General features: G+C 38.2%; 1 protein-coding gene across 4 annotated transcripts in view; it reads left to right on the forward strand.

Moving 5' to 3' along the window:
• Positions 1–26500, forward strand: part of NBAS (NBAS subunit of NRZ tethering complex) — a 461789-nt gene that overhangs the window by 175417 nt on the left and 259872 nt on the right. For all 4 annotated transcript variants that reach the window (XM_070069748.1, XM_070069749.1, XM_070069751.1 and 1 more), the window contains exons 26-28: positions 6635–6768; positions 15949–16011; positions 17414–17536. In XM_070069748.1, the coding sequence (XP_069925849.1) occupies positions 6635–6768; positions 15949–16011; positions 17414–17536 (320 nt within the window). The remainder of the gene's footprint in view (positions 1–6634; positions 6769–15948; positions 16012–17413; positions 17537–26500) is intronic.

The raw sequence follows: 26500 nt of genomic DNA on the forward strand, positions 1-26500 counted from the left end.
TTAGTATGTGCCTTTGAATAAAACCTATGCCTGTTACTATTTGCTGTGATTGAAATATGTGAACATCAAAGCAGAGAGCAATGATGATGGGCTCTTCCTTTGCAACCCAGTCTCTGTATCTGTGTCTTCCTGTAACGCAGATTTGATCGTGGCATGATCTATTGGAATTTTGCTGTGGCTTACTGTTGCCTTCAGGGACATGTACATTGGGCTCTCTCAAGTGGCTTGCATGCTTCTTTGTTGTGTGCTTTCTGTCTCCTGGTCAGATATAGTTCTCTCCATGCATGTAGTAGGCTTGACTATTCCCCTTGCCAGCTTCTCGTATGGCTCTTTTGTGTTTTATGGGCTGTTTGCTTTGCCTGGGATGGTGATTTCCCCTTCCCAAATACCTGCGTGTGTTTCAAGGTTCTGTTCTTCAAGATTCTGTCTATTCTGGAACCTTTTTTACTTATCTGTGCTATCACAAGTCTTTGCCTCTATGATAGCATTTATTGTACTATGTTGAAATTATTTGTTCACATTTTTGTCTCTCCCTCTTTTCATATATCTGTATATATCTATATATCCTCTGTGTCTCTTTATAGTATTGAGAGATACCCTGGTACCTAGTAGAGGGCAAGGGCTCAATACATTTCAGTAATAAATGATTGATTGAAACTGGATTTCATTAAAGTGCTTTGCATCACTTCATTGTATTAGTTTGCTTTACTAGGATTGTGCTGGGAGTATTGTTTATGTTTTACTTGATTGTTTACAAAAAGAATGTACCCCAGATCTTCCCTGAGATATGCACAAGGCATTTGTAGTAATAAAGCAGCAGCAGTGATTTCTCTGTCAGCTTAGACTAAGTTATACTGCATGAACAACCAACCTCTAAATCTTGGCAGTTTACCTAAGCGAGCATTCATTTCTCGCCAGTGTCACGTCAGCTGCGCTTGGGCTTCTGCTGTATTCCATGTCTTACTCAGCTGGGGACTCAAGCAGAACGAACAGTCTCCTTTTCTGGCTTGTGGCACAGAAAAAACGTCAAGTCACTACACAGTGGCTCTTAAAGCTTTGCTCAAACGTGGTTCAGTTACTTCTTCACATTTCTCAGGCCACAGCAAGTCTCACGATGGCACCTGATGTTAATGGTGCAGAGAATAATCTTTTCCAGGAAGCGGAGAACAAATGCTCAGCACCAGTGATGCCACTGGTCAGCGTCATGGCTAGAAGAAGGGCTCCTGCGCCACCACTGCACTTGGTTGCCCGAGTGCTTTTTAAACTGTCTCATGTACCTCAAATTTTTCTCCTTTTTTGTAATATCCTAAAGCACTCTTCTTTGATTTTAAGCCATTATTCTTTGCATGAATCCTCCTTTCAAACATGAAACTTGTGAGGAAATTTGGGCAGAGATGATAGAGGTGACTTGGGAAGAAAAATCTTCAGTCGTCTCACATTGTTCTCTGTGTTTGAAACTAGCGATTTGTTGAATGTCTGTACACCAGAACTATGAGCATTTATTTTTAAGTAGAATTTGCTATGCCCAGTACAGATGTAATATATTAGAATCTGGGAGGTAGGATTTTGAATATGCATTTGACAATTTATTTAATGATTATAATAGAAAGTCAAGTTAGGAAAAATTGCTTTAACTGTCCTATAAGAAATTGGTAATTCACTGTTTATAATAGCCTTGGTAGGGTATAATCTTTGAGGTTCATATTTGAATACATAATCATTGGGCAATTTTTTTTTTAAGATTTATTATTGGGGCTGGCACTGTGGCATACTGGGTAAAGCCACTACTTGCAATGCTGGCATCCCATATGGGAGCCAGTTCAAGTTAGATGCTCCATTTCCAATACAGCTCTCTGCTAATTGCCTGGGAAAGGAATGGAAGATGGCCCAAGTCCTTGAGCCCCTGCACCTGCTTGGGAGACCTGGAAGAAGCTCCTGGCTCCTGGCTTCAGATTGTCCAGCTCTGGCCATTGCAGCCATTTAGGGAGTGAACCAGTGGATGGAAGACCTGTATCTCTCTCTCTCTCCCCCCCTCCCCCTCCCCCTCCCTCTCCCTCTCTTCCCTCCTCCCTCCTCCCTCTGCCTCTCTGTTACTCTGCCTTTCACATAAATAAATAAATCTTAGGAAAAAGCCATTTATTTAAAAAAGATTTCTTTTTTCTTTCTTTCTTTTTTTTTTTTTTTTTTTTTTTTTTTTTGACAGGCAGAGTTAGACAGTGAGAGAGAAAGAGACAGAGAGAAAAGTCTTCCTTTTCCGTTGGTTCACCCCCCAAATGGCCGCTATGGCCTGTGCTGCACCGATCCAAAGCCAGGAGCCAGGTGCTTCCTCCTGGTCTCCCATGCAGGTGCAAGGCACAAGCACCTGGGCCATCCTCCACTGCCTTCCCAGGCCACAGCAGAGAGCTGGACTGGAAGAGGAGCAACCAGGACAGAATCCAGCGCCCCAACCTGGACTAGAACCCAGGGTGCCGGTGCCACAGGCGGAGGATTAGTCAAGTGAGCTGCGGCGCTGGCCTATTATTTATTTTTTCAAAGGGCATGATGACAGAGAAGGCAGAGTCACACACACACACACACACACACACACGCACAGAGAACGGAAGAAAGCAACAGCGCAAGAGGTTAAATGAAATCCAGGACATGTTTTGAAGTACCCTAAGACAATTTAAGGATACCAAAGATATAGAAAAAATTCTAGAAGCATCCAGGGAGTGAATAAAAATTATATTCAATTGAAAATTGTTCGTCTCAAGGTAGACTTCTTATTAGCAACAATATATACCAGAAGATAATAGAAAATATATATTATAAATATCAAGGAAGATTAATTATCTACCTATTAACTAGTGATAGTTAATATTTACTTAATATTTTTCTTTGATAGGTGCTGTATGAAATATTTCAAATGTATTAGCTTATGTAAATTTTATGACAGTAGGATGTAACTATCATTATTTCTGTTTCATAAATGAAGAGAAAGGCAGAGAAAGGAAATTTGCTCCCATTATACAATTTTTCTCTGGTCCATCAGAGATCTAGGCCCGTGTAATGTGACCTCAAAACATTTCAGCTACTATATTATGCTGCATTTCTAGCCAGCCAGGACATTTTACCCAGTTAAACTATTGTTCAAACACTAGTTTAAAGAAAGATTTATTTTAACAAAAAAGGAATTATTTTTAAATTTTTAAATATTATTATTCTTATTTTTTATTTCATTTTATTTTATTAATATAAAGAGAATAATTTTATGCAGTACATAGGTACAGTTCCAAGAAGGCAGCCACACTTCCATCACTCCCCTCCCAATACCTCTACCTCCCTCTCCTTTCTTCATAAATTTTTGCAGATATATTTTTTATTTTTTTAATTAAAATTTTTTTAAATTTATTTTTTAAGGAATACAAATTTCATAACTACAACTTTAGGAATATAGTGATTCTCCCCACCATATTGGTCCTCTTACCTACTCTCCTGCCCCTCTCCTCCTCCCTCTCCCCTTCCCAGTTCCATTCTCCATTAAGATTCATTTTCTTTTTTTTTTTATTTGACAGGCAGAGTTAGACAGTGAGAGAGAGAGAGAGACAGAAAGGCCTTCCTTCCGTTGGTTCATCCCCCAAATGGACCCTATGGCCGGCACACTGCGCCGATCCGAAACTAGGAGCCAGGTGCTTCCTCCTGGTTTCCCATGCGGGTGCAGGGCCCAAAGACTTGGGTCATCCTCCACTGCCTTCCCGGGCCACAGCAGAGAGCTGGACTGGAAGAGGAGCAACTGGGACTAGAACACAGGGTGCAGGTGCCGCAGGCGGAGGATTAGCCTATTGAGCCACGACGCTGGCCAAGATTCATTTTCAGTTAACTTTGCATACAGAAGGCCAACTATATAGTAAGTAAAGATTTAAACAATTTCCAGACACGCACACACATGTGCGCACGTAAAACTGTTTGAGAACTAGTTTTACAGTTAATTCTCATAATACAACTCACTGAGGACAGAGGTCCTGCATGGGAATTGCACAGTGACTCCTGTTGTTAATTTAACAATTAACACTCTTTTGTATGATGTCAGTGACCACTTGAGACTCTTGATATGAGCTGCCTAGGCTATGGAAGCCTTCTGGGTCCACAAACTCCATCAATATTTTGACAAGGCCATAAGCAAAGTGGAAGTTCTCTCCTCTCTTTAAAGAAAAATACATCCTTCTTTGATGGCCACTTCTTTTTGCTGGGGTCTCACTCACAGAGATCCTTCATGTAGAACATTTTTTACCACAGTGGCAAAAACCTATTTTTAATCTACTCTGGATTCACAGGCTTAAATTCACCACTATTCATAATATTCAACAAGTAGACAGTGGGAAGATCACAGTTCCACAGGAGTATAAATATGAGCTAAAAATGACATTCTTATCCCAAAATGACCATTTCATTTTTTTGTATTCTATAATAGTTTCCATATCAGAAAAAACATGATATTTGTCTTTTGGAGACTGGCTTGTTTCACTAAACATAATGCTTTGCAGTTGCATCTATTTTGTTGCCAAAGATGGGGTTTTCTTCTTTTTTATGGCTAAATAGTATTCTGTAGTGTGTATATACCACATTTAAAAAAGACTTTTTTTTTTTGCAGGCAGAGTTAGACAGTGAGAGAGAGAGAAAGGTCTTCCTTTTTCTGTTGCTTCACCCCCCTAGTGGCTGCTACGGCCGCGTTGAGCGTTGAGGCCGGCGCTGCGCCGATCCAAAGCCAGGAGCCAGGTGCTTCCTCCTGGTCTCACATGCGGGTGCAGGGCCCAAGGACCTGGCCATCTTCCACTGCACTCCTGGGCCACACCAGAGAGCTGGACTGGAAGAGGAGCAACCGGGACAGAACCGGTGCCCCAACCGGGACTAGAACCCGGTGTGCCGGTGCCGCAGGTGGAGGATTAGCCAAGTGAGCTGAGGTGCTGGCCTAAAAAGACTTTTAAGGATAAATTTATCATTTATAGACCCACTCTGAGAGAGTTCTTCAATGTTGTGCTTATCAAGAAGGAAATTATATTCAAAAAGCAAGTGGATATTAGGGGGAAAAGAATTATACTTAGGAATCTTAGTAAATATGAGGAAAAAATAAACACATTGAGAATATAATCAGTAATGAAAAAATGGATAGTGTTAAAAGCAAGATAAACAATAATTTATAGGGGAATTAATGATTAGAGATAAAATGATCTAAGGACCAGCATTTTTCAAGTGTTGATTGATAATAATAGCTTTAGTCTTTCAATAGTTAAGTGTGCATGTTACTTTGTACATTATATTTTTACTCTGAAGTATATATAGCATATTTGGTAGGAAGAGTAATGGCCGTCAAAGATGTTTGTATCTTAATGTGATAACATTATTGTATCTGCGAAATGGGATTTTACAGATTTGATTGAGGACTTTGAGATGGCAAAGACCAAAGGGTCTCAGGTTAATCATTGCAGTTTTTACAAGTTGTAAATATTGATTAATCAATATCATTAATCATCAGAGAAATGCAAATCAAAACCACTGAGAGATACTACCTCATAGCATTAGAATGGCTATTATCAGAAATCAAAAGATAACATGTTGGTGAGGGAAAAAGGGAACTCTTCCTGTACACTGTTGGTAGGAATGTAGGTTGGGACAGTTATTTTGAAAAATATGGAATAAAAGGACTACTATATAACCTTGCAATACCCTCTTCTTGGTCATATACCCAAAGGAAATGAGCTTATCACCTCATAAAGATACCAACCCTTTCATGTTAGTTGTTGTAGTATTCATAATAGTCAAGATATGGAAACAACCTAGGTGTCTATAGATGGACAAATAGATAAATAAACTCATGTATGAATATTATTCAGTCAGTCCTGAAAGAGATGAAGAGCCTGGCACTTGCCCCAGTGTTAATGAACCTGGAGGAAATTTCTGCTGAGTAAACCAGCCACAGAAAGAAAATGGGAGGTAGCCCTGGGTAATAGATAAGAAAAATAGGTACTAATTGGTTATTTTGTATCCCAGAAAATATTCCACAAATGGAAATCTGTAGTTGAGTGGGAAATGGTGTATCCTATAAAGAAGGTGACCCAAAGTAGCCATCTTTCTGCATGAGAAATAGGTAGTTTGTTCTGTGATGTGTGTTTCACTGTGTTACAATTAGAGTTCTTTGGATTAGAATAAAAGTAGCTGTGTAATTAGATGACTAACGTTTGTTGCATACTGAAAAATAATAGGTTCTAACATGTCTGAGTATTAGTTAAGGAATTTTATATTTTTGTATTTGAAACATATGGAATTGGCTTTGGGGTTAGAAATGGTTTTAATGAATTATCTTTTTGATTCACTGTGTTTTTCTCATCCATTTTATCTTGGATGAGTCATGAATTAAAGAATCTGCTTTCAGCAAAGCTTATGGGCTACAAATTATCTTTTGTAGCTGATTCTGTAATTTAAATGTGATTTCATTTGGAATTATTAAAGACTCCAAAAGTCTGTAAGCTAAAGAAAAATCAAGATTTGTGTTGTAGCTGATTAATTGAACTATTTAATATTTCATTGACAGAGGTGCTGGCATATGGAAAACTGTGCATCTATTGACATTTAGAGCAAGTTTCTTTATTTCTTTTAGCTGCAGCAAAAAATTATTCCTGACCAGGACCAACTGATGGCAGTAGCTCTAGAGTGCATCTATAACTGTGAACGAAATGACCAACTCTCTCTTTGCTATGACATATTGGAATGTCTTCCACAAAGAGGATATGGGTAAGAATCTACAATATGTGAATCGGATTTCTTCTCATTCTATAATTAAAGCAAAAACGTTGCTTCTCCAAGTGGTTATTACAGAGAATTTTGGGAATATGAAAGAATTATAAAGAAGGAAATAAAATCATGTGCAATCTTGTCCCCCCCCCCCCCCAAAAAAAAAACAATTTTTGTTCTTCTGCTAGTGTTTGGGAGTTCTGTAATTATAATTAAGTTGTATATTTTTACCAAACTTGATAATTATGCATTGAAAAAGAAAGATACCACCACCACAAGATCCAAAGATATGCCAACAAATAGATAGGTAGTAGTTTCCTGTTGTGTTTTTAATTTGCCATTTTATATTTATGGCCTAATTTTATTTTCTCTAAGAATTATTTGTTCTAGACCATTATCTCAAGTAATCCTTTCAAGCAGTGATGTTTGAATACACATCTTTTATTATTTATTGCGTTTATGTTTAAATGGAAATTTGTATAGCATGCTTGTGGGTTATGTAGTTATATGTAGATCAAATTTATATTTACCATTTGGAAGTCAGGTAACAATCATTACTTTAATCCCCCCTAATTTCCCATTAGGATAAGTTCATAAGAACACATGAAACAACACTGAATGCAAAATCAGCAGACTTGTTTCTAAGCCTTCATGACCAGCAAATCTCTTAATTTTTCTGGTTATCAGTTTCCTCATTTGCAAAATCAGATATTTAGACAAGAAGGCTTCCTCTGTTTTCTCTTTCCTTTGCTCTATTGTTTTCCTCACACTCACAATCTTCTTTTACTTTTAAGAAAAAAATTATTTTTATGAAACAAATGGTAACAATTGCTGATTTAGCAACTTGCTATGAGATAATTATTTTGTGGTCATTAATGCTACTGAAATCACCACCAAGAGTAATGGACAGATTTATTTATATGGTAATAAACTATTCCTCTAGCAACTATTTTTAAATTTCTTTTTTTAAGAAAGCTTTCATTTAATGGATACAGATTTCATAGGTATGGCTTTAGGAATATAGTGGTTCCTCCCTCCATACCCACCCTCCCACTCCCACTCATGTCCTACCTCCTACTCTGTCTCCTGTCCCATTCTTCTTTAAGATTCATTTTTAATTAACTTTATATACAGAAGACCAGCTTTGTAATAAGTAAAGATTTCAACAACTTGCATCCACACACACAGAGAAAGTATAAAGTAGTGTTTGAAAAAAGTTTTACAGTTAATTCTCATAGTTTAATTCATTAAGGACAGAGGTCCTGTATGGGGAGTAAGTGCACAGTGACTCCTGTTGTTGATTTAGCAATTAACACTCTTATTTATGACATCAGTGATCACCTGAGGCTCTTGACACGAGCTGCCAAGGCTATGGAATCCGTTTGCGTTCACAAACTCCATCAGTATTTAGACAGGGCCATAAGCAGTCCTCTCCTCCCTCCAGAGAAAAGTGACTCCTTATTTGATGGCCCTTTCTTTCCACTAGGGTCTCACTCACAGAGATCCTTCATGTAGACCATTTTTTTGCCACAGTGTCTTGGTTTTCCATCCATTAAATTCTCTCATGGTCTTTTCAGCTAGATCCAAATGCCTTAAAGGCTGGTTCTGAGGTCAGAGTGCTGTTTAGGGTGTTTGTCTATACGTCTGCTGTGTGTACTGCTTCCCATGTTGGAACATTCTCTTTTTTAATTCTATCTATTGTTGTTACCAGAGACTTGTTTGTATTTATGTGATCCCTTTGACACTTAATATTATCTGTATGATCAATTACACATTTAATTGATCACTTTAACATGTAAGATGGCATTAGTACCACCCAGCTTAATGGGATTTGGAGTCCCATGACAAATTTTTACTTTTATCTTTAGGATACATCTGTGAGAAGGTATGCTGAACTACACAGCTCCTCCTTCTCTTATTCTCACTTTTATTTTTTTACTGGGATCTATTTTCAATTGAATTTATATACCTATGATTAATTCTGTGTTAAGTAAAGAGTTCAACAATGGTATTAAGTAGAAAAAATGATAAAAAATTAAAATGAAATAGTAAACTGTTCCTTGACAGTCAAGCCAAGGGCTTTTCAAATCATTGCTTCTCATAGTGTCAGTTTCACTTTCCTTTTAGATGCTCTGTTAGTTGTCAAAGATCAGGGAGAACATATGTATTTGTCCCTTTGTCACTGGCTTATTTCACTAAGTATGATGTTTTCCAAAATCGTTCATTATGTTGCAAATTTCGTAACTGAAATTTCATGATGTTAAGGTCTTTTATAGATGTCCTTTACTTTCTCCCATTTCTACTGCTCCTACCATTGTTTTGAATATTTCCAAAATTTCACTGTAAATATTGCTGAGACAGATCTACCATGCTTATGTTTCTTTTTCATACAAATTTCTGTTTTCCCTGGATTAACTACTTCGTTTTTGTTGTTTTATTTTATTTATCTCCCTTCTGTGTCTTTTTTTTTTTTTTTTCAAAAAAAATTATTTATTTGAAAGGCAGAATTATTGCTGGGGATGGAAGGGTGAGAAAGAGAATGACGGGGAGGCATCTTTGACCCACTGGGTCACTCCTTAAATGACTGCAGTGGTCAGGGCTGGGTTGTTCAGAGCTAGGAGCCTGAAATTCCATCTGGGTACCCCATATAGGTGGCAGGGTCCAAGTGTTTGGCCATTCTCCCCTGTTTTCCCAGACATATTAGCTGTGACCTGAATTGAAAGTGGAGTAGAGGCCAGTTGAGCTGGAGCTCATGTGGAATGGTTGTATTATGCAACACTGCCACAACATTGGCCCATCCCTTGTGCTTGTGCCAGAATCATAGCGCTCCTTTCAGTGATCAGCAATATTTAGCAGTCTCTCAGATTTTTTTTTTCTTATTCCCAAGTATTCTTTGTCTCCTTTGTTCCTTGTTTTTCTTTGGCAATTTTGTTCTGGAAATTACTTTTTTCTCACTTTAGTATTAAGAAATTGTTTTCTGTGTCTGCTCCATGATTGTCATCTTGGTTTTTTTTTTTTTCTTTTTTTTTGCCTCTTGTATTACATACTGCATTTCTTAGATTCCTTCTTTTATTTCTCCTTCATTTTGATGGATCATAACCTCAAGGAGCCTTCTGTCAAAGTTTGGAGAGGAAGATTTGTTTTTTGTTTTTGGTTGTAACATGTCACACTTACACTTGGTGCAAGGATAGGGACCAGATGTTGTGCCACAGAGGAGTGGCCCACTGCTTGCTAAGCCTGCATTCCTCATCTTGGTGCTGATGTGAGTCCTGGCACCTACGCTTCCAGCACAGGTTATTGATAGTGCATCCTGGGGGACGACAGATGATGGCTCAAGTGCTTGGGCCCCTGCCACCCATGGGGAAATCGGGATCTCCTGGCTTCGACCTGGTACAGCCCTAGCTCTTGTAGGCATTTTGGAATGAGCCAGAGTTGCAAGACAGATCTGTGAGATCTCTCTCTTTGGCTTTCTGTACCTGTTAAGTAGATGAAAATAAACTTTTTTTAAAGTTCATAGGAAATTTGTATTATGAAAAATTTATGGATTTCGAATTGTTCATGCCAGAAAAGACTTCTCTTCCATTTCTATTTTCCACACACTATGGGGAGTACACTTGAATGTGGAATTCCAGGTTTCTCTCTCACACCGTTTTCCTGTGTTTCTGGAAGACGTTACTCTCATCTGTAGCATTGCTGATAAGTCCAGTGCCATGCTGAACTGTGTGTTTTCATATGGCATTTTTCCTACTTAGAAGATTTTAACATCTTCTCCCCATTTTTCAGTGTTTTGAAAAACTGTAAAGAAGTGTTATATTGTGAGTCTAAAGTCATTGTGTTGTTCAGTGAGTGGTGTGTGCCAGTCTGGACATTGCTCACCTTTAGACCGTTGCGGAATGTTACATATTTTTTTCCATGCAGAGTTTTTTAGTACTCCCTTCTTCCCTACCTCTCCCCCTCAAACTCCTGCTACTCAAATGTTCAATCTCCAAGATTCTTTAATTATAGCTCTTCTTTATTATTTATTGACTGCCATTTTATTTCAGTGTTTTGGTCTTTTGTTAAATGATCCTGGAGATTTCTTCAATTTTATCTTCTAACGTGTCCTGTAAATTTTAAAACTTGTTTTTGCTTTTTAGTTTAAATTCCAAAAGCTTTTTCACTTAACGAGAATTTTCTTGTTTGCTAGTCTTCTTTTACAGATGCATTGATACATATGCTCCTGTTCTATTTGCTCCAACCCCACCTTGTTCAGTGAGTTTTCATATTCTGTTTTGTGTTTCTATCTTTACTCTTAGGGACTTTCTTCCATGTTTAGTGGTTCTTGACCATTGATTAATGGTGAAGATACTAATAGGTGATTGGAGGTCTTGTGTTTGTAGAGTGTAGGCTTGTTTCCAAGTGTGCCTCACTGTAGAATGGTCAGAGGAGGACATTTATATTGGTGAGACTCTCAAATCATGTTTTATCATGAGTTAATTTCCTTAATGTGTAATCTTCCAATTTTCCTCCTTGGTTGAATAAGTTTAGAATGGTCAGAAATGTTTGGACAAGTTTAAGCCTTTTCATTTTAGCTTGCAGCTAGGTTGTTAGTCTTATCTCATTTTGGATATATTTTTTGGGGGATGAGGACAGGTTGTAATCAGATTTTGGCTATTATGTTACAGATGTGTAGGTAGTTTGTAGATTCCCATCACCTATCTTTCCTCATCAAAGTTCCAAGTACTGACCGCTAGGAAGAAATCAGTGCCTCACCACATTGATGTAAAGGTACCTGGAGTTTGTAGTAGTGCTTCATGTCTCCCTTTGCCCAGTCTGGACTTGGTGCTCTTCCTGTAGGGAAAGTAAGTCAGAGTGCGCTCCACATCCTTTCCTGTTTCTCAGACATGTGTCAGTGTGACTGCAGGCTACGTGAGATCCTCAGTAAGCAGCAGCAGAGTATGGCAGGTGTGCCTCTGACACATGGCCTTCAGTAGGCAGCAAATGGCAGGTAAACTGCCTTGTATTAACAGTTTTGTTGTAGAATGCCGTTACTCATAATTTTAACCAGTGCAGCCCAGAGGTGTTGGTGTCAGTAGTCTCATTGCTCCTCCCCAGTTGGCACAGATGCAGAAGCCCCTCCTTAGCATCTACCATAGAGGGACGTGGTGAGGCGTTTCTTCCTCAGTGGGTCAGATGAGCAGCTCTACGCTTCCTCTTGTTCCTAATCAGTGAAGCCAACTCATTGTGTTCTAATTCATGTGTGTAGTGTTTTAAGATAAACACAGTGAATTTTGTTTTTCAAATAAATCAAATGGCATTAATATCAGTTATCAATTTAAAATTTTTTCTTTATGTAAAAAGAACAAAAATTTCCTGTATTTCATATACACAGTTTTAAGGACATAATGCTTCCCACCCTCCCTTCCTTGTACCCAGCAACCCCTCTCCTTCTTTTCTTATTTTTCTTTTAATTTTTGCAGTGACATACTTTCAATTTACTTTATAATCATATATGTAACCCTTCACTAAATAAAAAATAAAACAAGTGTAGAAAAACCACTGCTCCTCAGGAGTATAGACAAGGGCTATAAACAATATTCAAACCTCAAAATGTCAATTTTTCTCATATACATTACATTTAGAGCTTTTCAAATTTTTTAAAGATTTATTTATTTGAAAGTCAGAATTACACAGAGAGGAGAGGCAGAGAGAGAGAGAGAGAGAGAGAGAGAGGTCTTCCATCTGCTGGCTCACTCCCCAGTTGGCTGCAATGGCTGGAGCTGTGCCAATCTGAAGCCAAGAGCCAGGAGCTTCTTCCAGGTCTCCCACATGGGTGCAGGGAACTAAGAACTTGGGCCATCTTCTACTGCTTTCCCAGGCCAGAGAAGAGAGCTTGATCAGAAGTGGAGCAGCCGGGACTCGAACCAGCGCCCATGTGGAATTGTATGCCACAGTGCTGGCCCCAATTTTTATACAATTATTTCCCTACTCTGAGAAGATGCTCATGGTATCTATAGAAAAGTGATATTAAAATAACTTTGTTTTGGTAGACACTACATTTAGGTATATTAGTTTCTGAAGTATATGTAGGCTAAGAAATGCCTCAGGTATGTATGTTTGAAAATTTTTCTTAGCTCTGATGAATGGTTTCTGATCTAGTGTATTTTTTATGTAAACACAAAGTGGCTTGATGCTTTTCTGTTACTTTATTTCATTAGTGATTCTATCTCACATTTCTAATTTTCTAGGTAGCTTTTAATTATAAATAGTACAGTAGTGAAATAGAAGGCTCAAACTATTTTCTATACTTCTCTTTGTTCTTTTTGCCAAGTTTGTCAGTGTATATACTTCTAGTGATTAGTTACTTATTTTTAGTGGTTAAAGTCATTATTCACCAAATGCAAACCTTAGAGACAGCGTATATGAATTCAAGAATTTGGTATAAATGGAATTAAAAGATTATTTTGGTACAAAATATTTTTGAAAGCCATGCATAGTTTTTCATAATATGCATTTTCTGTGACTTTGCCTTGTGTGTGTGTGCGTGCATGTATTTGCCATTTAAGAAAAGAACAGTCAATTTTTGTGTATCTTACCTAGGCAGCATATTGCATCTGGTTGTGATAGTCTTTAGTGTTTATGTTTGTGAATGCTAATTGACAGATGAAATACATGGAATTCTTTTTTTTTTTTTTTTTTTTTAAGATTTCATTTATTTACTTGAGAGGTAGAGTTACAGACAGAGAGGAGGGACAGATCTTCCATCCACTGGTGCACTTCCCAAATGGCTGCACTGGTCAGAGCTAGACTACTCTGAAGCCAGGAGCCAGGAGCTTCTTCTGGGTCCCCTACAAAAGTGCAGAGGTCCAAGCACTTGGGCCATCTTGTACTGCTTCCCAGGCTGTAGCAGAGAGCTGGATCAGCAGAGGAGCAGCTGGGACATGAATCGTTGCCCATGTGGGATGCTAGCGCCGCAGGCAGAGGGTTAGCCCACTAAGCCATAGTGTTGGCCCCATGGAATTCTTTAATACCTATGAAAACTATTTATCATACAGCTGCATAGTAATAATTTCAAAATACTTCTGATTTTAAAGATTCATTGATTTGTAAGAGAGACAGATTGGTAGAGTGACAGCTCCCTTGTGTTATTCACTCCCCAAATGCGCACAGCGACACCCAGTTTACTGCTGGGAACTCAATCCAGGTCTCCTGTGTGGATGAGAGGAACTCAATTGCTTGACCTACTGCCTTCTAAGGACCACGCTGGCAGAAAGCTAAATCAGGAGCTGCAGCTGGGTGTCAGACCTACGCTCCACGTATATGATGTGAGCATTGTAACTGGCATTTTAACCACTAGGCCAAAAACATACCCCTAGGAATATTTTCGATTGAGTATGTTAATGGGAATTAGCTCTGATGAATGGCCTATTGAAGTACTTTAAGTGGAATATATCCAATTCTTTCTGTAATCCAAAGTCTAAAGATTGGTTTAAAAAGATACTGTGATCTTTGCAAGTTACACTGACTACTTGTTGAGTAGATTAAACCAGGGAATATTGACAGTTTTAGAAAATAAAGAAGTTTTTGTTTAAATTAGGGGACTTAATTTTCCATGTGGAGGCTGTGGCTTTTATTTGGGCTTCTTATTGATGAAACTCCCAAGACCTTGCTGGAATATAGTTGAAATATTCTTTTGAAAGGCACCTGAAAGTGTCAGCTGTAGTGATTGTTGGTTGAGAGTGGTTGGGACATGGAATCACTCAGGATGAAAAAGGATTTTTGTGTTAGTTGCTGTTTTCCTGCTAAATCCCTATGTCTGCTTGTATATAGGTTGTGCCATACTTCATCCACCCTATCAGCCACATTTTTATTAGTTTGTATTTTTCATGGTGGTGTTTCTCTTAGTCCCCTGTCCGCTGACTTCCTCAGAAAGGATTTGCTTTTTATCACCATAGCCTGCTTGGGATTGTCTATCTGATGGGTATCCTTCTCCATGGTTCCTTTATATTGAAGTAGATGCCATTCCTTTGATGCACAGGGAATGATTATGTGGACAAACTCCTCCAAGTTTATAGACTTTGAAAACTACTGGAAACTCCTTAGGTCACCACAGGTGGTATAGACAGGCATAGGAGAAAGCCAACATGCAGACCCATTCTTCTTAATCTGTTTCATTGGCTGATAAAGATGATTTTACAGTTTTATTTCTCAACAAAAATGTAACAAGGGCCAGAGCTGTGCTGTAACGGGTGAAGCCACTCTGCCGTGCTGGCACCCCATGTAGGCGCTGGTTTGAGTCTCGGCTGCTCCACTTCTCATCCAGCTTCCTGTTGTTGCACTTGGAAAAGCAGCAAAGATGGCCCAAGTACTTGGGCCCCTGCATCCACTTGGGGGGATCCAGAGAAGGCTGCTGGCTTCAGGTCAGCCCAGCTCTGGCCATTGTGGTGATTTGAGGAGATGGATGGAAGATCTCTCTCTTTGTCTGTCCCTCTCTCTCTGTAACTCTGCCTTTCAAATAGACAAATCTTAAAGAGATAAATCTAACAATTGATTTATCATTTTTTTTTGTCTTTAAGCAGAATTGAACTGAGAGTACCTTAGAAAATAGTCTTGTCTGATAAACCTGTATCAGATAATATTGTTCTACTCCAATTTTTTTAGGGATTTATTTTATTTATTTGAGAGAGTTACAGAGAGAGAGAAAGTGAGAGAGAGACAGAGAGACAGAGATTGGGATCTTCCATCCGTTGGTTCACTCTCCAAACGGCCACGATGACTTGGGGTAGGTCAGGCCAAAACCAGAGGCCTCCATCCAGGTCTCCCATGTGGGTGACAAGGGCCCCAAGAACTTGGAGGCCATATTCCATTGTTTTCCCAGGTGCATAGGCAGGGAGCTGGATCAGAAGTGGAGCAGCTGGGACTGAAACAGCATTCATATGGGATGCCCGCATTGCAGGCTGTGGCTTAACCCGCTGTGCCGCAATGCTAGCTTCTTTACTCCAATATTTTTAATCTGAATTTCTTGAGTTATGAAAAATGCTGAATGATTTTGGGAGATAAAACCTACATTTTAGCTGAATGGTATTGTTCTGTCTTAAGAATAAGAGCAACATCACCCCCCCCCCCACTTATTTGAGTTTTTATTTTATTTAAAATTCTTTACTAAAACTTAATTTTAATTTATTTCTCTTAATTCTTTAGTCATGAGACAGAGGTCACCACAACTCTTCATGACATGGTAGACCAATTGGAACAAATTCTCAGGTGAGAAAAATGACCATTTTGTTGCAATGCTGATTAAGGGTGTCTGTCCAAGAAATGCTACATTAAGTCTGCCTGTTTGGTCATTGTTTCCCCTTTGGCCTCACGTTTGTTGAATTCTCTTTGAAGGGCTCTGCTACTTCATAATAGCTGAGTGGTAGAATAATAACATGATTTTTGAATACTGATAAACCTGTGCTCTAATTTAGATATCGTTTACTAGCTGTGTGGTCTTTTAGCTGAGGGTTTTCTTATCTGTGATATCTAACTCGTGAGATTTTGGAATTCATATTAAATTACGCATTTTAGCCTCGCACACATACTGGGCACACACGAAATGCTATTTTCTGCTGCAGTGATTGCAGCTACCCACAGACAGTATTTGTTGTTCTTGTAATATTTTTGGGGCACATAGAACATTTGATTAACTATTTGGTTTATGTAAAATTATGCAAGAGCCTTCAGGTAATTCTGTAGTAATATGCTTTACTGTGAAAATGAAATGCTGATCTCTTCTGGAGATGAAAATATTCTTAATCTGCCATTTAGAAAGTTTGCGGTTGTTGACTAGTATTTTTTTAATGGGTAAGTATATTTGTATAATTTAAAAGTATTGTGTTCTCAACAAAGTTTTTATAATAACAAGCTTTGTTCTTACAGGTGATTATTACACTTTAGTAGTGGTAGCATGTTTAGTAAAGTATAATGATTTTGAGTGTAGCAATTAGAAATTTTGTTCATTCAAATTAAGGGACTTTAAAAATATTTTTAAAAGTTATTATTATTTATTTTTCTTATTTGAGGGGCAGAGAGAGGGAAAGAAAGGGATATCAATCAGGCTTCTCTGTGTTAGTTTCTTTCTCTCCAGATGCCTACAATGGGTGGGGCTGGGCCAGGCTGAAGCCAGGAGCTGGGAACTCAGTCCAGGACTCCCACATGGGTGTTAGGGAACCAGTCACTTGAGCCATTGCCTGCATTCTCCCAGTGTGCATCAGCAGGAAGCTGGAATTGAGAGCAGAGCCGGGACTCAGGCATTCCAATATGGAATATGGACATCTAAACTACTATACTTAAGGGCCACTCCTGTTTTACATTTTTTCATGCTGTTAGAGTATAGGGAATTTGAAAAAAAAAAAGAAAAAGTTTTGATACAAAGGTAAGTCATGCCCTTTTTAATATGTTACTTAACCCAAGTGTATTCTAATAAAAGTCACTGGGGGAGAATAAGCATTGATATACAATTATGAACCTTATTTTGGCTGTGAATTTATTTAATTGTTAAATTAGGTCATACTATTTAAAATTTTTTTTAAACCAGGAACATCTAAGTTTTACTGGTTGCTTAAGTTTCTTAGATTGGACTCTTTGGCAGCCAGATCTGAACTAATTCTTCTTTCACTTACAGTGTATCAGAGCTTTTGGAAAAACATGGACTGGAGAAACCGATTTCGTTTGTTAAAAACACTCAGTCTAGCTCAGAGGAGGCTCGCAAGCTGATGGTTAGATTGACCAGACACACAGGTCGGAAGTGAGTAATAAGCAAAATTATGTATGCTTTTTAAAATGTATTGCTGTTTTTCATTTTTTTTGAAAAACTTCATGGAGTTATAATTGACCAATAAGCTGCATGTTTTGGAGTATGCATTTTGATAGGTTCTGACATATGTGCTCATATATATTCATGTAGACTCATAAACTGTCACTGTGATCATGATGATGAACATGTCCTTCACCCCTCAAAGTTTTCTCTTGCTCTTTTAAAATCTCTTCCCACCTACTCCTCATCAATCCCCCGTCTACTCACCAGGCTGTCATTGATCTATTTTCTGTCCCTCTCTATATTATGTTGCATATCTTAGAATTTTGTATAAATGAATCCTACAGTATTAATTCTTTTTGTTCATTAGGCTTCTTTTACCCAATGTATTTTGTGATTCATCCACATGGTATCATGGGTCAATTGTTAAATCCGCTTAATTTGCTGAGTAATATTCCATTGTATGGATGTATCATACCATATTTATCCATTCAGTTGTTGATGAAAATTTGTATTGTTTTGAGTTTTGACTTTTACAAATAATACTGCTATGAATATTTATGTATAAGACTCTGTATAGACATGTGCATTACTTTCTCTTGGATCAATACGTGTGAGTGGAATGGCAGGATCATCTACTATATGGATGACTACCTTAAAAAAATGCCAACTCAACTGTTTTCCAAAGTATTTATATATTTTTACTTTCTAACCAGTCTTGTGGAAGAGTTCCAATCACTCTGCATCCTCATCAACACGTGATATGATCAGTATTTTAGGTTTAGTTAGTTTAATAGGTAGGTAGTAGTATCTAAGTTTGATTGTAATTATATTTCTCTAATGAGTGATAATGTTGACTGTTCTTTGTTGTGCTTATTTGCTGTCTGTGTATCTTCTTTGTCCTTGTAAAAACTGGATTAATTTAAGTGATATTTTCATTTTGTTATAGTTTCCTATTTATTTACATGACTAGTAATTTTTGTTGGATACTAGATAGTATGAATTTTAGGTTCTAATATATTCTTTGTTTGGTTTTTTGGTTCTTCAGAATCTAATTGGCTTTTTAATTTTCAATTCTGGAATAGGGCAACATGTTATTCCATAAAAAGAGTAAATGCTCCCTACGTTTCTATTTTCATAGATGTTTTTGTACTTTTTTCTGGGACACAATAAGTTTTCCTTCAGTGAGACTGGAGAAGTACACCTTCTCAGGCTAGTTACCCCCTTGGCTTACGTAAGACTACCTGATGCCGGTGCTTTTTGAGGTTTCCCAGCCTGTGGGAGCGGACACTTTTCTTTTTCCTCTTTCTCTCTTCCTGGGCTCAGGTGCTTTTGATCACAGATAAGCCCTGACCTGTGCTCCTCTGACTGCGTGTGGGGACTCTGCCGATCTCTGAGTTCCTGGCAGTGCTTTGGTACTTTGTCCTGCATGCTATGTCTGCTTTGCTTTCTCTGGAGTCTTAGTTCGGCTTCCTCAGGTCAGGGTCCACAAATCTCTGCCTGAATTTCTCTCCTCTTTTGAAAACTGTGTCAAGACAGTAGGCTGGACAGTCTAATTTGTTTTTGTCTCACAGGAATTGCTGTACTCCATTGCCTGGTGTTCAGTATTTTCCTTGTGTCAGGCTGGAGAGTTAATCCACTCTCTTCATCTATTTTGGAAGTGGAAGTCCCTCTTCAACTGCAGCTTCATTTCCTCTAATTTCCTGTAAGGAAATCACATGGGGAAATGGTAGCACATATGTACTCTCATTTTTTCCCCTCCCTAGAATACTTGACTTGAGAATCAGATGACATGGATTCTGGTCCTGATTCCACACTCTTATTATCTCTGTTTTATTTCTCTCTATATAGTAAAGTGTACAAGTCGTGTACTGCTCAATACATTTCCATAAAATGATCATCCAATATGCCCACACTCCCAGCATAACTAAATTTGCCACTTTGGTAGGGGAAACCCTCAGACAGAAGTTTGGGATGCTAAATTAGGAAGCTATTCATGTGTATGGATAACTGAGAAGAGTGAGAGCTGAGGGTATATGGATTGCAGAGTAATAATTGCAGCTATACTCTTATATCTGTCCTTGTCGTTAACTCTCTTCAAAACACTATAAATTAACTTTGCCTTTTTGTTATTTTATATAAATAGAATTATACAGTATACTCTCATGTGTAGCTTCTGCCCGTGAACATTGGATCTGTGAGATTCATCCATGTTCTTGTTCTGGTATACATTCATTTTCTTCATTCTTACTGTTGCAAAACATTCAATTTTGCCAATATAACATGTTATTTCTTTGCTCTCTGTTGGTGTACATTTGAATTGTTTCTCAGTTTCTCCTGTTTAGTACTAGTTATGTGAATAACCCAATTTTTGGTATACATATTCTGAATGTAGTACCTGCCTAGGAGTGGAATTGCTAAGTGAAAGGATGTGCTGAGTTCAACTGCAGATGATTCTACAAAACCATGTTTCAGAATTGTTGTTGTCCTGCTGTTAAGTTTCCTCAGCAGTGTCTAAGACTTACTGTCTCTTCACTGCTTCACAAATACTTGATTGCCACTTTTTGTCTCGTAGTATAAGGCATTTTATTATGGGCTTAATGTGCATTTCCCTGATGATTGATGAAGTTTAAAACTTCATAGTACAATCAAAGCATCAAATGCCTAGTAATAAATCTAAAATAAGATGCACAAGTATCTATATGAAAATTATAAAATATAGTTGAGGTCAATGAAATGAAAGAAATGAAAGGATATATCATGTTTATTGGTTGCAAGATTCCGTTGTATATTGCCAATTAAAATTCAATTTAATATGTAAACATTAAATTGAGAACTATGCAAGTGTAGAAATTTTGTGCAGTCTCAACATGGTGACTGGTGAGTAGATGTTGCTCAGACATATTTGTTGTGCTGCTTGATAAAAATTTGTTTCATGAATGTCTTACTTGATTTTTATTCCTGTTGCTTAAAACAGCATCTAACACTAATTTTTAAGTATTCAGTGTATTCTTTTTTTAAAAATATATTTAATTTATTATTTTTGAGATAACATTTTTCTTTTTTACTTACCTTTTTAAAAATTAATATAAAGAGAACAGATTTCATGCATTCCATAGATACAGTTCCAAAAAGGCCACCACACTCCCTCCCTCACAAATCCCTACTCTCTCCCCTCTCTTCCTTGTATCAGTTTTTGCAGAGACATAATTTTGATCTCTTCTATATTCACAGGCTTAATGTGAATGTCACAAACCATAATAGTATCACAAACCATAATAGTCAACAAGTAAAAAGGAGGACCACAGTTCTACAGGGTTAAACAAGGGTTAAAAACAACAGTCATGGCCGGCGCCGCGGCTCACTAGGCTAATCCTCTGCCTAGCGGCACCGGCACACCGGGTTCTGTCCCGGTTGCCCCTCTTCCAGGCCAGCTCTCTGCTGTGGCCAGGGAGTGCAGTGGAGGATGGCCCAAGTGCTTGGGCCCTGCACCCCATGGGAGACCAGGAGAAGCACCTGGCTCCTGGCTCCTGCCATCGGATCAGCGCGGTGCGCCGGCCGCAGCGTGCCGGCCGCGGCGGCCATTGGAGGGTGAACCAGCAGCAAAAGGAAGACCTTTCTCTCTGTCTCTCTCTCTTACTGTCCACTCTGCCTGTCAAAAAAAAAAAACAAAAAAAAACAAAAAAAAAAACAACAGTCATATCACAAAATGTCTGCTTCATTCCTATACTTTCTTTGCATTCTGTATTAACTGCCACATTATTAGAGAAAACATGTGGTATTTGTCTTTTTGAGACTGGCTTATCTCACTAAACATAATGATTTCCAGTTACATTCATTTTGTTGCAAAAAACAGGATTTCACTCTTCTTTATGGCTGAATAGTATTCCATAGTGTATAAATACCACATTTTCCTTTTTTAGTTTTTTAAGATTTATGTATTTGAAAGGCAGAAAGAGAGAGAGAGAGAAAGAAATTGATCTTTCATCCACTGATTGACTTCCCAAAATGGCTGCAGTGGCTGGGCTGATCCGAAGCCTGGAGCCAGGAGCTTCTTCCAGTTTCCCACATTGTTTCAGGGGCCTAAGGACTTGGACCATCCTCTGCTGCTTTCCCAGGCACATTAGCAGGGAGCTGGATCAGAAGAGATTCAGCTAGGACACGAACCAGCACTCATATGGGATGCCCACACTGCAGATGGAGGCTTAACCTTCTACACCATTGTACCAGCTCCCACTTTCTTTATCCATTCATCAGTTAATGTTCAAGTGGGTTGATTCCATATCTTAGATTTGTGAGTTGAGCTGGAGTGAACATGGGGGTAGAAAAAAACTCACTTGTATGCTGTTTTCATTTGTTAGGGTAAATTCTCAGGAGTGGGATGGCTGGGTATATAGTAGATTTATTTTCAAATTATTGTTTCCAATCCACAAACATGGAAGATTTTTCCATATTTTTGTGTTTTCTATTTCTTCTTTAATGTTTCGTAAATTTCATTGTAGAGCTCTTTTACATCCTTGGTTAAATGTATTCCAAGGTATTTAAATTTTTGCAGCTATTGTGAATGGGATTGATCTCTCAAGTTCGTTCTCAGTTATTGCATTGTCTGTATATCCAGAGGCTATTGATTTTTGTGTGTTGCTTCTGTATCTAGCCACTTTACCATAACAGAGTTTGGTAACTCATAACTCTTATGAGTTCCAGTAGTCTCTTAGTGGAGTTATTTGGTTTCCTTATGTGTAGAATCATGTCATCTGAAAATGGAGGTCATTTGACTTCCTCCTTTCTAATTTATATCCCTTTGATTTATTTTTCTTGCCTAATGGCTCTGGTTAAAACTTCCAAAAGTTTATTGAACAGCAGTGGTGAAAGTGGGCATCCTTGTCTGGTTCCCCATCTTCATGGAAGTGTTTCTAATTTTTCCTTATTCAATATGATACTGGCTTTGGGTTTTTCATATATTGTTTTTATTTTGTTGAGGAATGTTACTTCTGAACCCAATTTGCTTATGATTTTTATTATGAAAGGATGTTGTATTTTATCCAATACTTTCTCTGCATTTAATGAGATAATCATATGATTTTTATTCTTCAAATGTGATGTATCACATTTATTGATCTTCATATGTTGAACCATCACTGCATACCAGGGATAATTCCCATTTGATATGGGTGCATGATCTTTCTGATATGTTGTTGAACTTGATTAGCTAGTATTTTGCTGTGGATTTTCACAGCTGTGTTCATCAAGGACACTGGTTTATAGTTCTCTTTGTTGTATCTTTTTATGATTTTTAAATTAAGGTGATGCTGACATCATAGAAGGGATTTGGTAAGATTTCTTCCCATTTAATTATTTTGAATAGTTTGAAAGGAATTGGAATTAGGTTCTGAAAGTTTGTAAAAATTCAGCAGTAAAGCCATCCAGTCCTGGGCTTTTCTTTGTTGTGAGGGTTTATATTACTGATTCAGTCTCTATTTGGTTATTGGTCTGTTTAGGTTTCTGTGTCTTCATGACTCGATTTTGGCAGATTGTATGTTTCCAGAAATTACCCATTTCTTCTAGATTTTCGAACTTTTTGGTATATAGCTGTTTGTAGTGATTCCTGATTTTTTTTTTAAATTTCTGTGGTATCCACTGTAATATCTACTTTTTCATCTATGATTTTATTAATTTGGGTTTTACCTCTTTTGATTAGTTGGGCCATTGGTGTATCAGTTTTGCTTATCTTCTCAAATAACTAGCTCTTCATTTCGCTGATCTCTTGTATTGTTTTTATTAGTTTTAATTTTGTCTATTCTCTAATTTTAATTATTTCTTTCTTCCTAGTAATTTTCAGTTTGCTTTATTCTTAGTTTTTTAGGCCATTGAGATGCATTGTTAGATCATTTATTTTACGCCTTTCCAATTACTTAATGTAGGAATTAATTGCTATAAAGTGTCCTCTTAATACTGCTTTTGCTGTATCCCATAAGTTTTGATATGCTATGTTGCAATTTACATTTGTTTTTAGGAATGTTTTGATTTCCCTTTTGAATTCTTCCATGACCCACTGTGAATTCAGGGAGAATGCTGTTCAGTCTCCATATGTTTACATATTTTCTAGATATTCTTAAGTTGTTAATTTCCAGCTTTATTCCTTTAGGTCAGATAAGATACTTTATATGATTTCAAGTTTTTTTTTTTTTAATTTGCTGAGACTTGTTTTATGGCCAAGCCAAGCCTATGGTCTATTCTAGGTAAATTTCCATATATTGATGAAAACAATGTGTATTCTGTAGCTGTGGAATAAAATGTTCTGTAGATATCAGTTAGGTCCATTTGATTCACAGTCTAGATTGGCTCTGTTATTTCTGTGTTGATTTTCTTTCTTTTTTTTTTTTTTTTTTTTGGCTTTTAACTTTTATTTAATGAATATAAATTTCCAAAGTACGATTTATGCATTACAATGGCTTCCCCTACATACTGTCCCTCCCACCCACAACCCTCCCCTTTCCCACTCCCTCTCCCCTTCCATTCACATCAAGATTCATTTTCGATTCCCTTTATATACAGAAGATCAGCTTAGTATACATTAAGGAAGGATTTCAACAGTTTGCTCTCACACAGAAACATAAAGTGAAAAATAATAGATGATTTTTTTTAAATGATGATGAAATCAGATCAGACCTATTGTCATGTTTAATCCCAGTGAGAGTCAAGTTGGGAGCTGATAATTTCTTTTTTTTTCTTTTTTTTTTTTTTAACAGAGGATCAGTTTAGTATACATTAAGTAAAGATTTCAACAGTTTGCACCCCCATAGAAACACAAAGTGAAATATATTGTTTGAGTACTTGTTATAGCATTAAATCTCAATACACAGCACATTAAGGACAGAGATCCTACATGAGGAGTAAGTGCACAGTGACTCCTGTTGTTGACTTTACCAATTGACACTCCTGTCTATGGCATCAGTAGTCTCCCTATGCTCCAGTCATGAGTTTCCAAGGCTATGGAAGCCCTCTGAGTTCTCCGATTCTTATCTTGTTTAGACAAGGTCATAGTCAAAGTGGAGGTTCTCTCCTCCCTTCGGAGAAAGGTACCTCCTTCTTTGAAGACCTGTTCTTTCCACTGGGATCTCACTCGCAGAGATCTTTTGCCAGCGTGTCTTGGCTTTCCATGCCTGAAATACTCTCATGGGCTTTTCAGCCAGCTCCGAATGCCTTTAGGGCTGATTCTGAGGCCAGAGTGCTATTTAGGACATCTGCCATTCTATGAGTCTGCTGAGTATCTCACTTCCCATGTTGGATCACTCTCCCCTTTATTTATTCCATCGGTTAGTGTTAGCAGGTACTAGACTTGTTTATGTGCTCCCTTTGACTCTTAGTCCTTTCATTATGATCAATTGTGAACTGAAATTGATCACTTGGACTGGTGAGATGGCATTGGTACATGCCACCTTGATGGGATTGAATTGGAATCCCCTGGTATGTTTTTAACTCTACCATTTGGGGCAAGTCAGCTTGAGCATGTCCCAAATTATACATCTCTTCCCTCTCTTATTCCCACTCTTATGTTTAACAGGGATCACATTTCAGTTAATTTTTAACACTTAAGAATAACTGTGTATTAATTACAGAATTAAACCGGTCATATTAAATATAACAGACAAAAAAACTAAGAGGGATAATGTATTGAGTTGTTCATTAACAGTCAGGGCTATGCTGATCAAGTCACCATTTCCCATAGTGTCCATTTCACTTCAGGAGGTTTCCTTTTTGGTGTTCAGTCTGTTGTCACCGATCAGGGAGAACATATGGTATTTGTCCCTTTGGGACTGGCTTATTTCAATCAGCATAATGTTTTCCAGGTTCCTCCATTTTGTTGCAAATGACTGGATTTCGTTGTTTCTTACTGCGGTATAGTATTCTAAAGAGTACATATACCATAATTTCTTTATCCAGTCTACGGTTGATGGGCTTTTAGGTTGGTTCCAGGTCTTAGCTATTGTGAATTGAGCTGCAATAAACATTAGGGTGAGACCGCTTTTTTGTTTGCCAATTTAAATTCCTTTGGGTAAATTCCAAGGAGTGGGATGGCTGGGTCGAACGGTAGGGTTATCTTCAGGTTTCTGAGGAATCTCCAGACTGACTTCCATAGTGGCTTGACCAGTTTGCATTCCCACCAACAGTGGGTTAGTGTCCCTTTTTCCCCACATCCTCGCCAGCATCTATTGTTGGTAGATTTCTGAATGTGAGCCATTCTAACCGGGGTGAGGTGAAAGCTCATTGTGGTTTTGATTTGCATTTCCCTGATTGCTAATGACCTTGAACATTTTTTCATGTGCCTGTTGGCCATTTGGATTTCCTCTTTTGAAAAATGTCTATTGAGGTCCTTGGCCCATCTCTTAAGTGGGTTGTTTGTTTTGTTTTTGTGGAGTTTCTTGATCTCTTTGTAGATTCTGGTTATTAACCCTTTATCTGTTGCATAGTTGGCAAATATTTTTTCCCATTCTGTCGGTTGTCTCTTCACTCTCCTGACTGTTTCTTTTTTATTTTTTTATTTATTTTATTTTATTTTATTTTTTTTGACAGGCAGAGTGGACAGTGAGAGAGAGAGACAGAGAGAAAGGTCTTCCTTTTTTGCCGTTGGTTCACCCTCCAATGGCCGCCGCGGCTGGCGCGCTGCGGCCGGCGCACCGCGCTGATCCGATGGCAGGAGCCAGGAGCCAGGTGCTTTTCCTGGTCTCCCATGGGGTGCAGGGCCCAAGCACCTGGGCCATCCTCCACTGCACTCCCTGGCCACAGCAGAGAGGTGGCCTGGAAGAGGGGCAACCGGGACAGAATCCGGCGCCCCGACCGGGACTAGAACCCGGTGTGCCGGCGCCGCTAGGCGGAGTATTAGCCTAGTGAGCCGCGGCGCCGGCTTCCTGACTGTTTCTTTTGCAGTACAGAAACTTCTCAATTTGATGCAAT

Source organism: Oryctolagus cuniculus, chromosome 2, assembly GCF_964237555.1.
Source record: "Oryctolagus cuniculus chromosome 2, mOryCun1.1, whole genome shotgun sequence".
In the NCBI taxonomy this organism is placed as follows: domain Eukaryota; kingdom Metazoa; phylum Chordata; class Mammalia; order Lagomorpha; family Leporidae; genus Oryctolagus; species Oryctolagus cuniculus.